Here is a 15,000-nt window from a genome sequence, read left to right on the forward strand (position 1 = left end):
AGAGAGTATAACTGAGAGTAGAAGGTTGGACTGGTGATGGATAGAGAGGGTGAGTAACAGCTAAAGCGAGATAAAGGGAACAGAACCTTCCACATTGCACTTGGTGTAGAGACATGGACCGTGAGTTTGAACGCTGGATGCTGGACGGATACACAAGTGACCAATGAATGAGTGTTTGAACGCTGGATGCTGGACGGATACACAAGTGACCAATGAGTGTTTGCTAGGTGTGGATGTTCACGTGTAGAAAATGAGACGAGACTTAACAGAAAAATTAAAACACATGACCCAGTCAGAAGACCAAACTGAAACTGATAAAGAATTAGACTCATGCAGGGGAACTAGGCCACTGTACTCAAAAGTACTGTACCAAAGTTCAGTGTGTAGAGTATAGTGTGTAGAGATTGGTTCAGTGTGTAGAGTAGTGTGTAGAGATTGCTTCAGTGTGTGCATAGTTCATTAAATCGGGCATCAGTGATCTCCGTATGAGCCATTAGTTTTGGCGTCAAATTAACATCGTCATATACAGAGATGTTTCCTTGATGAGATGTGTCTGTGTTTCACCTCAGACATGCGGGATAAAAAGATGCATGCACACACACTCACATATGTGCATACAAACTCACATATGTGCACACACACACTCACATATGTGCACACACACACACACACACACACACACTTTGATAACACAAAGACAATGCATGAATAAATGGAAGGATTAAAATCAAATACATTTTATTCCATTCAAACTCAAATAAAAGGTTTTAACGGTAAATGTACATCTCAATAAAAAAATAAGAATTTTAATGACAGACTTAAGGACCGGGTGATAACAGAAGACAAACATAAAAAGAAGTGCAAATGTGTGTGAGTGTGTGTGTGCACATGTACATGATATCCATGCAAAGTTTAAAATAGTGTATAATATACAGTGTATCACATCCAGATGTGTGTGCGTGTGCGTGTGGGTGTGTGTGGGTATGTGTATGAGCAAATGCAGATGACTGTAGGCCAGCTATGAGTACGTTAGCAAAACTGGATAATATCGCTGAGATATTCTCTCTGTGTGTGTGTTTGTGTGTTACTGGATGTAGACCGTGTGTTTAGCCTGCCGCTGCGTGTCGCCCCCGCGTGACAGTGGCGGGGCAGATGAGGGGGGCGGTTGCTGTGGTAACAGGAAGGAGTCTCTTACTTCGAGCTCGAGGACTCGGAACTCCAGCAGCTCATTCTGATCCAGAGAATCCTGCACCTCAGAACGCAGACGGAGCTCAGAATGCTCCAGGTGTGATATCTGAGACAGACAGAGAGAGAGGGAGAGAGAGAGAGAGAGAGAGAGAGAGAGAGGGAGAGAGAGAGAGAAAGAGAGGGAGAGAGAGGGATAATGAGAGAGGGAAAGAGGAGGAGAGAGGAGAGAGAAAGGGCGAGATAAATAGTACAATGCTTAGAATTAAACTGATGAATGTAATGTTGAGTTTTATTGCGCTGTTAAACTTCCTTTCTAACAGCTCCCATGTCAATGACGCATAATAACCCAGGACTGGTAGGAAGTGAAACCACTTAAGATGTGCTGTGCAGTTGTTTTTACAGTTACATACATGTTAAATAATCTGTGAGCCAACAAGATGCACACACACACACACACACACACACGCACACACATGCACACACACACACACACACACACACGCACCTTCTCTCTGAGATCCTGGTTTGTCCTGATGAGGCTCTGCTTGTCTTCCACCCACTTAGCATCCTGCATCACACACACCTGATTAATCACATACACACACACACACGCCTCAGTAATCTCTTTCATACACACACACACACCTCAGTAATCTCGCTCTCTGTCTCTCTCACACACACACACACACAGCATCCTGCATCACACATCTTTATCTCTCTCTCTCTCTCACACACACACACACACACCTCAGTGGTCTCTTTCTTACACACACACACACAAACCTCTTCACTCTCCAAATGGCCCTGACTCACAAACATAGCATCCTGCATCACACATTTCTCTCTCTCTTTCTCTCACACACACACACACACACACACACACACACATAGCATCCTGCATCACACATTTCTCACACACACACACAGCATCCTCCATCACACACATCTCTCTCTCTCTCTCTCTCTCTCTCTCTCTCTCTCTCTCTCTCTCTCTCTCTCTCTCTCTCTCTCTCTCTCTCTCTCTCTCTCTCTCTCTCTCTCTCTCTCTCTCTCTCTCTCTCTCTCTCTCTCTCTCTCTCTCTCACACACACACACACACACACACACACACATAGCATCCTGCATCACACATCTCTCTCACACACACACACACAAACCTATCTTATCATTTAGTAGTCACCCACATTAACAGCTGCATTCTAACACACACATGGACACACAAAGACATGATTCTAATATTAAACACACCAAACACACTTGCACACCATTCCTCATACCAACATCGAAATCATTTCATCGAAAAATGGTCATACAGATTCAGAAACACGCTCAACCTGACAGCTCATAGTCCTGCACACATAAACACACAGCAATGCATGCATGCTCAAACACGCTTGTAGGCCAACACACACTTACTTAGCCCAGCATCTCTCATGCGAAATAGAAATGTACAGACACACACACACACACACACACACACACACACACACACACACACACACACACACACACACACACACACACACACACACACACACACACACGTTAAGTGACAGAAGACAGGGCTTTGCTTTGACTTTTATTGAGCAGCAGAATCCATCACCATGGTTACAGGAAGTGAAGTCACAAAAGAATACATGCAAATCAAACCAACAGAAACATCCAAACCAATGGAAAATGTACAAGGAACAGCCAACCAATGGAACATGTACAAGGAACAGCTAACCAATGGTAGACATGCAAAGAAGAGCTAACCAATGGTACACATGCAAAGAAGAGCTGACCAGTCTTAAACATGCAAGGACAGACATTCAGGAAGCTGAGTATAGATAAGCTTTGAGCAAAGACAGACACACACACCCTTTCAAATGATTGGTTTGTATGCAGTATTGTGGTGTCACTATGTGCTAACTACATGATACAAACTAAGAGCTTAAAAGTGTCATTCTTCTCCATCATTGCCAGTGTACACATAATCAAATATAACTTGTCTGATCTTGTCCTGTTTGATTGTCATCATACAATTATTCTCTTTGCCTGGTGTTACCAGTACAGTTGACTACATTTATGTGTGGGAATTTGAGAAATTACAGGCTTCATTTTTTAACATTTTAACAACAAATGTGTGTGTGTGCATGTGTCTTTAATGTCTTACATTAATGTATGTAAAGGTATGTGAGTGTGTGAAAATGTGTATGTAATGTCAATGTTTTGAGTGTGTGTTAGGGTGCGGTATTGAAGTAGAGTGAATTAAAAGTGAGACAGTGCCGTGCTGATGTAGGGTGAACTAAGAGTGAGACAGTGCCGTAGGGATGTAGGGTGAACTAAGAGTGAGACAGTGCTGTGCTGATGTAGGGATGTAGGGTGCACTAAGAGTGAGACAGTGCTGTGCTGATGTAAGGTGAACTAAGAGTGAGATAGTTCACCCTACATCAGCACGGCACTAAGAGTGAGATAGTGCCGTGCATTAAGGACACTTGAAACACAGCACCAAACGTGAGTGGGCAGAGCTTGAAAACCACACAGCCACAGCCTCACGGGATTGGCCAGGTGAGCAGTGACATCACATAGTGAGGCTTCTGCACACCCTGTCAGCATAGTGCCAGCACAGGCCCCCCGCCACCAGACAGACAAGCAGCACAACCAATAAGAATGGAGCCAGAAGGCCCCTGCCCCCGCCCTTTTTCTGCGTTACCTGCCCCTTCTCAGCCAGGCTGCGCTCGAGGTCTGCGATCCGCGCCTGGCAGCCAGTCAGCTCCGCCTGCAGCTGCTCCCGCGACTGACGGACAAACAGCACAGCCAATCAGAAAGGCAGACCGTGAGCACACAGCCAATCAGAACAGCACTCATATTTATAAAGAATGCACAGCCAGTCAGAGAAATAAAAAGATTTACACACACACACACACACACACACGCGCACACACACACACACGCACACACACGCACGCACACGCACACGCACACACACGCACGCACACGCACGCACACGCACACACACGCACACACACGCACACACACGCACACACACGCACACACGCACACTACTCACAGCCTTACCCTACAGTGTCTCTCTGGATCCAGTGGGCCGGTGGTCTCTTGGAGGAGGGCGTAGGCTCGCTGCAGAGCTTGATACTCTCGAGTGAGCTGACGGAAACGTAGCTCAGCCTCCTCCCGACAGAAAGTCTGACCAATCACACACAAGGCAAAGATGAGCACCTTCTGACACAAGGAAGACATACACACTCTGACACTACTATTCTAACTTAGCTAGAGAGAAGAGATCAGCACCCGTTTAAATACAGAACTTCTTCAACTTCCTGTTCCTGTGTGCTTTCAACCTACCTGTATTCAAACTATCCCTACTGATCCCCACAACTCACAGAGCCACATTTAAAATGCAGCTGAACTACAACTAGGAGGACAATAGGTCATAGGTCACGTCAGGTCAAGTCAATGGCACAGAACATGAATGCAAATATATCTAACCCTGACAAATGATCAAGTAAGTGCAGTTTATTATGTACCGTACATACATGCTTCCATGCACACACACATACCCATCTACGGTTACAAATATGTTTATAAACACGTTATAGACATGAATAAGAGCGTCATCACCTCCTCAAGCTCCTCCTCAGGGGTGGCCGGGGTGTGGTCAGTGTTGAAGGAGGTGAGCGAGGAGGTTTCTGAATCCACAGACTCCTCATCAAATCCAAAATATGTCTCCACAACATGCTTCTGCAGGACCGAAAGAGGAGGAGCAAGAGAGAGAGAAAAGAGAGCGTTGGAGAAACGGAGAGAAAGAGAGAGAGACAGAGAGAGAGAAATGGAGAGAGATACAGAGACACACAGAGAGAGAGACAGAAAGAGAGAGAGAAAGAGAGAGAGAGATTGAGAACAGCCCTGAAGACATGTTAAATGATGATTGTTTCACTCACATTTCACAGGGCGAGAGGTTTTGTTCAAGGTCACTGCTATGTACTAGAAGTCCGCTATTACAAGAGCTCCGTTTCTTCACTGTTTTTTTTCCAGCCCAGCGGCCTTTCTGCATCTCCTTTCTTCAGTGACACGTATGCAACAAAGGCAGCAACCACAGAAGGCTTATAATAAGTGGATAGCAATTAGGGTTGTCAAAAATACTTGTTGATTTCGATTAATTGATCATAGGAAAATAATACATAGAAAAAAAACACACTCTATGTTGCCCCTTGACCCCATATGTTTCTGCGCACCCTTCAGCGGCAGCCATATTAGTTGGATATAGTGGTCGATCTGTGCGGTGGTAATAGTTCGTATTTCTCCTACTGCGCGCTGTTGATGTGGAGCTAGCACACTGGTAGTTGGATGGTCGGTCTACAGCCTCATCTTGGAATTATTTGAATACATCACCTCAGTTTCCAGAACTTCAGAAATGTTCGCGCAAAACAACTGTGTGTATTTCTATGTAAGTGTGTGTGGACGTGTGTGTGTTTGTGTGTGTGTGTGTGTGTGTGTGTGTGTGTGTGTGTGTGTCTTACCATCATTTTTATAGGTCATCTCCTGACAGCCAGAGAAGTAAAGACAGACCAGTGCACACAGACATATGAAAGACGAGAAGTAGAGAATGAGCAGAAAGTATTCCGTCATCTTGAGCTGTGTGTGTGTGTGTGTGTGTGTGTGTGTGTGTGTGTGTGTGTGTGTGTGTGTGTGTGTGTGTGTGTGTGTGTGTGTGTGTCTGCTGGGTATTCCAAGTCCAAGCTAATCCAAAGTCAAAAAGCGCTTATCTTCATCACATCCCTAATCGCTGTGATCTTCATCGTCGTCATGATCATAGTCATCAGTGTCCTTGTTCTTTTGTTCCAACCGTCACACTGAAAGGTTCCACCAATCCTTCCAAAGCCAGTCCATATGTGTGAGTGTGTCTCCAGCTGAACCGCTACGGAGTCAGGAGTGTGTGTGTGTATAAACTCTTGCACACAAAAACACACAGTGTTAGCCCCTCCCTCTTGTTACCATCATCTGTGTTTTTCAACCGTGTAAGCTCCACTCAGCATGCACACACACACACACACACACACACACACACACACACAAACACACACACACACACAGAAAGAGAAAGACAGAGAGAGAGAGGGAGAGAGACAGAGGGACCCTGAACAGTATGAATCCCCAAGAGTCCAATTAGGGCACATCCCCAAACACATCTTCCCTCTCTCTCTCCTTCCTCTCCTTCTCTCTCACACACACACACACACATACACACACACACACACACACACACACACACACACGCAGTTGCTTGGTAATGGCACATCAAACATCATAAAGCAGAGTGACATAAAACACAGACAACATGCAGTGATCTGCAGTGATTGGCGACTGCAGTGAAAACAAAGAACATTCTGAAAGCAAAGCAAAAGAGAGAGATAAGTCAAGAAAGAGAGAGAGAGAGGAGATGTGAAGAAAGAGAGAGAGAGAGAGAGAGAGAGAGAGGAGATGTGGAGAAAGAGAGAGAGAGAGAGAGAGAGGAGATGTGGAGAAAGAGAGAGAGGAGATGTGGAGAAAGAGAGAGAGAGAGATGTGAAGAAAGAGAGAGAGAGAGGAGATGTGAAGAAAGAGAGAGAGAGAGGAGATTTGAAGAAAGAGAGAGAGAGAGGAGATGTGAAGAGAGAGAGAGGAGATGTGAAGAAAGAGAGAGAGAGAGAGAGAGAGGGGATGTGAAGAAAGAGAGAGAGAGAGAGGAGATGTGAAGAAAGAAAGAGAGAGAGAGATAGAGTGAGAAAGAGAAGTCAAGAAAGAAAGAGAGGAGGTGAAGAAAGAGAGAGAGAGAGAAAGGAGAGGATAAATAGAAGAGAGGATGAGCTCTCTAGGCTCTGAGGGAGGACAGGAGAGGGAGAACAGAGAGAGAGAAAGAAGAGAATGAGAGGTGAGGAGAGGAGAGGAAAAAGGGAGAGATGAAGAGGTGAGGTAGAGAGACGACAGGAAAGGGTGAGCAGAGAGAGAGGAAAATGAGAGGAGAGGAGGGAGGGCAAGAAGATATCTGAAGAAAAGTGAGGAGGAGAGGTGAAGGGAGAGGTGAGCTCACCTTGGACACTTTCAGGCCTTTCCTCTTGTTCTTCTTGTTCATCAGCAGCCTCTCTCGCTCCTGAGGGGAAGAAAGAAAAACACCTGACATAAGTCACTCTGTCTCTGTCTCTCTCTCTCTCTCTCTCTCACACACACACACACACACACACACACACAGACACAGACACAGACACACACAGACACATTCTGACCAAAACTGTTCATGTTCAACTGTTCACTTTCAGTCTTTCATCTGACATGAATGTGACTACATACAGTATATGACACTTTTCATTTCTTAAAAAGAACAGTGTGTGTGTGTGTGCGTGTGTTTGCTTATGTGTGTGTGTGTATGATGATGATGGAGCGACGAAGGACAGAGAAGAACAAGAAGAGGGAAAACAAGGAGAGAGATGAGCTTGGAGGTTTGAACTCGTGCAATTATCCCTAACGATGTAAACAAACTAATTAACATCACAGCTTGAAAAAGCTAATCAGCTAACAAGTGATTACTCAACAGGCGTAATTATGGGTCAGTGTCAGTAATGAATGAAAAAACACACAGAAATCACACACTCAAACACACACACACTCAAACACACACACACACACACACACACACACACACACACACTCAAACACACACACACACACACTCAAACACACACACACTCAAACACACACACACACTCAAACACACTGTACAAAAATCAGTTTGCTGGCCAAGATCTCAAAATAAGCCAACAAGTTGTGTGGATTCACAGAACACAATAATTAAATGATTAACATAACAATAACCAAGAAATATAAAGAGCAAATGTTATAAACTTTGACCCATCTTGTCTTTCCCGGGGAGTTTATTTATCCTAGTTTCCTTCACCCTTCAATAACTTAAATACCCACTGAACGTTAAGCCATCAGACAGACCGCCCGCTAGTCCCTGTGCGTAGCCATGGCAACCCACCTGCACAAGCTCTTCGATGACACTGCGCTGCTCCGTCACCTGGAGACGTAGAAAATCTACCTCTTGCTGCTCGTGGGCGTGGCTTAGATCTGTCAGCGAGGAGGGCCGCTTCAGAACGGCATGCTGGGAGTTTGACTGCTGCGACGAAATCTCCTTCTGAGAGACACAGAGGAGAGAGAGAGCACAAGCATGTAGATGGAGCGCCATCTTGTGTGTAATACTGGGAATTGCACATGGGATGTTCTCAGAAATATTGATTTTGTGTATTAGTGTATGTTTTTTTTTTGTGTGTGTGAGCATTTGTGTTTGTCTCAGTGTGTCTGTGTATTTGTTGTATTAACTTCTGGGCATGCACGTCTGTGTGTGTGTGTGTGTGTGTGTGTGTGTGTCTCTGTGTGCGCATGTGTGTGTGTGTGCATGTGTGCGTGTGTGTGGGGGGCATGCATGTGTATTTGTGTGTGTTAGAGTGCGTATGTGTGTATATATGTGTATATATATGTGTGTGTATATATGTATATATATGTGTGTGTATATATACAGTGGGGAAAATAAGTATTTGAACCCCTGCCGATTTCGCAAGTTTGGCCACTTGCAAAGAAATGTGTGATCTATAATTGTAATGGTAGGTGTATTTTAACAGTGAGAAATAGAATATCAACAAACAAATCCAGAAAACTGCTTTTTATAACATTTATGACTTGATGCAGAAAATAAGTATTTGAACCCCCAAGCAGACAGCAAGAATTCTGGCTCCCAATGACCAGTTATGCGCCCCAAGAAGCACACAGATTAGTCCTCATTAGGCCTAACAAGGTACACCTGATCTCAACTGGTGATGTGTATAAAAGAAACCTGTCCAAAGAATCATACTTCACACCTTCAACCTCACCACCATGGGCAAGACCAAAGAGTTGACCAAGGACGTCAGAGATAAGATTGTAGACCTGCACAAGGCTGGAATGGGTTACAAAACCATCGGCAACCAGCTTGGTGAGAAGCAGACAACAATTGGTGCGATTATTCGTAAATGGAAGCAACACCAAACAACTGTCCATCGCTCTAGGTCTTGGGCTCCATGCAAGATATCCCCTCGTGCAGTATCGGTGATCATCCGAAAGGTGCAGAATAACCCCAGAACTATACAGGGGGAGCTTGTGAATGATCTCAAGGCAACTGGGACCACAGTCACCAAGAAAACCATTGGCAACACACTACGCCGTAATTGTTTGAAGTACTGCAGAACTCGCAAGGTCCCCCTGCTCAAGGAAGCACATGTACAGGGCCGTCTGAAGTTTGCCAATGAACACTTGAATGATTCTAAGGAGGATTGGGAGACCGGATGTGGTCAGATGAGACCAAAATCAAGCTCTTTGGCATCAACTCGACTTGCCGCGTTTGGAGGGGTAAGAATGCTGAATATGACACCATCCCCACCGTCAAGCATGGAGGTGGAAACATTATGCTTTGGAGCTGTTTCTCTGCCAAGGGTACAGGACGACTCCACTGCATCGAGGGGACTATGGATGGGGCCATGTAATGTGGAATATTGGGCTTGAACCTCATTCCCTCATTCCCTCCCATTGAAAACGCAACCTTAAGGATTTGGAGAGGATCTGCAAAGAGGAGTGGACCAAAATCCCTCCTGATATGTGTGTAAACCTGGTGACCAACTGCAAGAAAAGTCTGACGTCTGTGCTTGCCAACAAGGGTTATTCCACCAAGTACTAAGTCATGTTTTGCTAGGGGTTCAAATACTTATTTTCTGCATCAAATGCAAATTAAGTCATAAATGTTATAAAATGCAGTTTTCTGGATTTTTTTGTTGATATTCTGTTTCTCACTGTTAAAATACACCTACTATTACAATTATAGATCACAAACTTGTGAAATCGGCAGGGGTTCAAATACTTATTTTCCCCACTGTATATATATATGTGTGTGTGCGTGTGTGTCTGTGTGTGCGTGTGTGCGTGTGTCTCACCAGTTCTGCGTTCTCTCTGCTCAGGTTCTTCAGCTTGTCCTCCATGCGCTGCAGACTCTGCAGGAGATCATCGTTCTTTTTACTCATCCGTTTATTCCTCTCCAGGAGGGGCTTCATCTGTCCATCCGTCTCACGCACACGCTTCAGCTGAGACACAGAGAGAGAGAGGGGCTGTGTTAGTGTGTGTCATTGTGTGTGTCATAGTGTGCGTAAGTGTGTGTTACAGTGTGTGTCATAGTGTGTGTAATAGTGTGCGTAATAGTATGTATAATCATGTGTGTTACAGTGTGCCTAACAGTGTGTGTGTAATAGTGTGTGTTACAGTGTGTGTCATAGTGTGTGTAATAGTGTGCGTAATAGTATGTATAATCATGTGTGTTACAGTGTGCGTAACAGTGTGTGTGTAATAGTGTGTGTTACAGTGTGTGCAATAGTGTGTGTAATAGTCTGTGTGTTACAATGTGTGTAAGTGTGATATGTGTTGATATCAACTCCATAGCCATCGGTCAGTCCCTGCTCACTAAAATTCAAATTCAAAAAGCTTTACTTTACTTAGCAGCCAGAGTCGCTGTTTGCCCCTCTGGGCTCTCTATAGGAAGTTTGTCCATGCTATTCAGTGAAGGGAAATCTACTAATATATTATTTCTTTATTGAATTTTTCACAATGAAGGCGAACGTGCATCTCTGTCTCAATCTCACCAGTCATACAGCGACCACAAATGCGTTGTTCTCTCGTTAGCCATGATTTCTTGTGCCTTTCTTACTTGCTAGGCTGTGGTCACGGAGCCTGTACTTGGTTAGGATTTGCCTCGGCTTTGTATCTTTGACGGTGTAAAGATACTCTGATCATTTGTAGTCTCTTTTCAGTGTTAGATAGCATTTCTAATTTTGGTTGTGATTTGGATGTCCAAATGTCCCAAATATGTTTTCTTACTTGGTTTCATAATTTGATTTACTCTGATCTGACTTTGGAAAGCAGTGTTGGTCTGAGATTGAGTAGTGTATTAGTTTAGTGTATTAGTTAACTTCAGAGTCAACCAACAGAGGGCACAGGTTTCAGGGTTGACCTCACGGGTTTTGAATGCTTCAAATTGTGTTTTCTGTATTTGATTTTAGATGCATCAAGAATTTTAAGGATCCTTTTTGTAGGTTTAATGCCAATGGGAATCTGGCTAACTCTGCATTTGTGGGTGTTTTTCTTTAAACCTCGTTTCGAATGGTTCTAATACATTCTGCATGCAGAGACTATGGGATTGTTGTCCCATCCAATGTAGTTTAGCTTACTGAGTGGATCCCATATCTCACATCCATACAATGCAACTGATATAATGATACTGTCAAAAATCTTGCACCAGATTTGAATTGGAATGGGTATTTTATGGACATTTCTTTACAGCATTGAGAGCACTTCTAGCTTTTTCATCCTTTTCTTCACTGCAAGTTTACTGAGGCACTGAGTTTCAGGCCAAGATAATATACCATAACACGATGAATGCTTCCTAGGGTGAAAAGGTGTCTATCTTGCTATGAGCTGAGCAGCACTCCTGTTCACCAGGAAGTAATACAGACTCTCTCACAAACCAACTCCCATACAGGAGGGGGCGCCATTTGTCTCAAACTGGAATACTGAGATATTCCACAATCAGAATTTGCATTCTTTGTTTCCCCATGGCGCAAAGAAGCCTGACATCGGATAACTAGCACCCCCTTGTGGCTATAATCTTTCCATCACTAGACAAATTTGCATGTCTGTGTTCACATGTTCTCTTAAGTGCGTGTGCGTGCGTGTGTGCGTATTCGTGTGCGTGTGCGTGTGCGTGTGCGTGTGTGTGAGAGTGTGTACCAGTTCGTTCCTCTCATCAGACAGAAGTGCGTTTCTGTCCTCCAGCTTTCTGATGACGGACTGAAGCTCAGCGATCTTCAGCTGGAACCGCCGAGTGTCCCTCTCATCAACACTCTCCTGATAAAGATAGTGGGAGAGAGAGAGAGAAAAAGAGAGGATGCGAGAGGGAGGGAAAAGGGAGAGTGAGGATTTTGTGGCGTGGTGCTCGGAGGCCAACATTCCAGGCCATCAGGTTGGTGTAGAGTAGGGTAGAGTTGGGCACAGAAAAAGCTTTGTGTGCACATTTTGGTAATATGATCACATTTATTAATGTGCCTCCCCTCACACACAAACACAGACACACAAACAGCAGCAGGTGTTACCTGGTTGCCGGGGATCTCCGGGCTGTCTCCGAGGGCGGGGGCGACCTCTCGTTTGGGGCTGCCATGGTTCTTCTCTGCCTCTGCCTTCTGTAGCAGGAGTCTCTTGGTCTGGCCTGCCTGAATACCCAGCTCCTTCTCCAGAGTCTGCAGGACGCGGTCGCGACCCCGCATCTCCTCAATCTTCACACACACACACACACACACACACACACACACACACACACACACACACACACACAAATCAGTTTGCAAGATCTCCCATAAAAGTGGCCATAAACACCATAAAAACACACACACACACACACACACACACATTTGAACACATTATAAATACAAGTACTACAATGTTGTATGTGTTTGGTACTTAGAATCAACTATGCGGACTGGCTCTTGGTTATTTGGAAAGAGGCCCAAATCCGTCTCCCTTCTGTCTTCTCTAGACTATGGAAGGCTTCTCTGGTTTGCCATGATTGTATTATTTGTCGTTTAATAATCAATTTGAATTTGGTTTAATCTCTCTCTACCTGTCAACATTTAATTTCTTTCTCTCTCTCCGCATCTCTGTCTTTCTATATCAGTATCAGACAGTTTCTTGTGCCTACTATTCAGTCTCTTTTATTTGTCTTTCTCACCAGTCGGCGGATGTCTCTCTCGCTCTCTCGTTTGATCCTCTGGATCTCCTCCTGGTGCTGCTGATGGGCCACTCTGAGATCGCTTGCTTTGGCCTTATCTGCCTGCTGAACTACGGCCAGAGCGTCCTCTGCCTGTCGCCGTGACGACCGCACCTCCTGCAGCTCCTGGGAGAGGCGGAGCTTCTCTGCCTCGTGGCTCCGCCTCACTTCCTCTCGGGCCTCTTCTCTGAGCATACTCCTTATCTGTGTGTGTGTGTGTGTGTGTGTGTGTGTGTGTGTGGGTGTGTGTGTGTGTGGGTGTGTGTGTGTGTGGGTGTGGGCGTGTGTGGGTGTGGGTGTGGGTGTGGGTGTAAAAATAATAGTGGAAATGGTTAGGAACTACTGTGTTCTGGTTGGACTGTTGTTATATGGGTTAGGTATTTAATATTTTTTCCTGTGTATAACTAAAATAATCATGTTTTGATTTCAAAGCAACAAACAGACAGATAAACAGGTAAACAGACAGACAGATAAAGACAGACAGACAGACAGACAGATAGGCAGACAGAGATAAAGACAGACAGATATGCAGACAGAGATAAAGACATACAGAGAGACAGACACACAGACACACAGGTAGACAGACAGATTGTATACCTCACTGCTGACTCCGCCCCCCTCCCTGAGGGCATTGACCTGCGCCTGCAGCCGCTGCACCTCGGCCTCTCGCACCCGTGCCAGACGGGCGAGCTCAGCCTCGTGTTGCCGTGCCAACACCTCGCGGGCCGCCGCCACCTCGCGCTGGCGCTCCTCGTGCAGCTTGACCCGCAGCTCCGTCATGGCAACCGAGTGTTTGTGCTGCTCACACTCCCGCTGGGAGCGCAGCTCTTGAACCCGCTCCCGCAACTTACACATCTGATGGACAGAGGAGTAGAGGGTGGAGAGAAGAGAGGGAAGGGGGGGGAGAAGAGGAGGAGAAAATGAAAAAGAGAGTGGAGGTGGAATGATATATTGTGACAGTAAGAGAGAGAGAGAGAGAGAGAGAGAGAGAGAGAGAGAGAGAGAGACGATTAATGTTATAAGTTGAATCAGTCTCTGTCAGCTGTTAAGCACAAGTTTTCCAGAATTTCTTTTATGAAGACAATTGTCCCCTGAACACACGATTTCTGCCCAAACAGAGAGAGTGATGGACAGGAAAGAAAAGAGGCAGAGAGAGAGGCAGAGAGAGGGAGAGAGAGAGTGAGAGAGAGAGGCAGAGAGAGAGAGAGAGAGACGTAAAGTGACAGTGATAGTCTTGGCTGGGCCGTAAGATGACAGAGAACAGGGGATCTTGGCAGGTAGCCCATAAAAGATTTAACGACCAAAGTCTAAACTTAGAAGAAGCCCAAATCTTTCTGATCGGTGAGTTGTGAAGGGAAGCCGACCAAAGGATCTCCACAAATTCGGAGTCGGAGTCAGACAATGCTATTACAGTGAGCAGCATTACCCACCAGTCCAAAACTAACACACACACACACACACACACACACACACACACACACACACACACACACACACACACACACACACACACACACACACCTTGATGGGGAAGGAGTTCTCAGACAGACACACACACACACACACACCTTGATGGGGAAGGAGATCTCAGGACTACACCACGACACAGGGACTTCCCTTGCCTCAATCTTTTCTCTCACGCAACTCTGAGCAATGCCATTTAAAATCCAATAAATACTATTTAATGATGTATATTTATAGGACATTAACATTGTCTAGGCTCAGAACATGGCAAAAACAGGATCATCATCATCATCACATACACAGAGACACAGGCAAACAAACATTCCGTTCAACGGAACAAGTGGAAGGCCTGCAAAGTTAAGAGAATGTAGACAGAGGACAATTGAGAATAGAATTCCCTGAAAAACTTAAAACAAAGTGTCTAGACCAGAGGTGGCACAGATGGATACCTTCCCTTCCAGGGTTACTTGTGACAT

General features: G+C 45.1%; 1 protein-coding gene across 3 annotated transcripts in view; it reads right to left on the reverse strand.

Annotated features, from left to right (window-relative positions):
* The window catches only part of jakmip1 (janus kinase and microtubule interacting protein 1), a 25,283-nt gene that overhangs the window by 5,864 nt on the left and 4,419 nt on the right, over positions 1-15,000 (reverse strand). For 2 of the 3 annotated variants that reach the window (XM_031568905.2, XM_031568904.2), the window contains exons 3-14: positions 13,658-13,915; positions 13,022-13,264; positions 12,390-12,569; positions 12,028-12,144; positions 10,185-10,331; positions 8,204-8,359; positions 7,259-7,318; positions 4,810-4,929; positions 4,249-4,374; positions 3,884-3,967; positions 1,694-1,771; positions 1,196-1,294 (exon numbers count right to left, since the gene is read on the reverse strand). In XM_031568905.2, coding sequence (XP_031424765.1) covers positions 1,196-1,294; positions 1,694-1,771; positions 3,884-3,967; positions 4,249-4,374; positions 4,810-4,929; positions 7,259-7,318; positions 8,204-8,359; positions 10,185-10,331; positions 12,028-12,144; positions 12,390-12,569; positions 13,022-13,264; positions 13,658-13,915 — 1,668 coding nt within the window. The remainder of the gene's footprint in view (positions 1-1,195; positions 1,295-1,693; positions 1,772-3,883; positions 3,968-4,248; positions 4,375-4,809; positions 4,930-7,258; positions 7,319-8,203; positions 8,360-10,184; positions 10,332-12,027; positions 12,145-12,389; positions 12,570-13,021; positions 13,265-13,657; positions 13,916-15,000) is intronic. The other variant, XM_031568906.2, reaches the window with a different exon arrangement.

This window comes from Clupea harengus, chromosome 6 (genome assembly GCF_900700415.2).
Source record: "Clupea harengus chromosome 6, Ch_v2.0.2, whole genome shotgun sequence".
In the NCBI taxonomy this organism is placed as follows: domain Eukaryota; kingdom Metazoa; phylum Chordata; class Actinopteri; order Clupeiformes; family Clupeidae; genus Clupea; species Clupea harengus.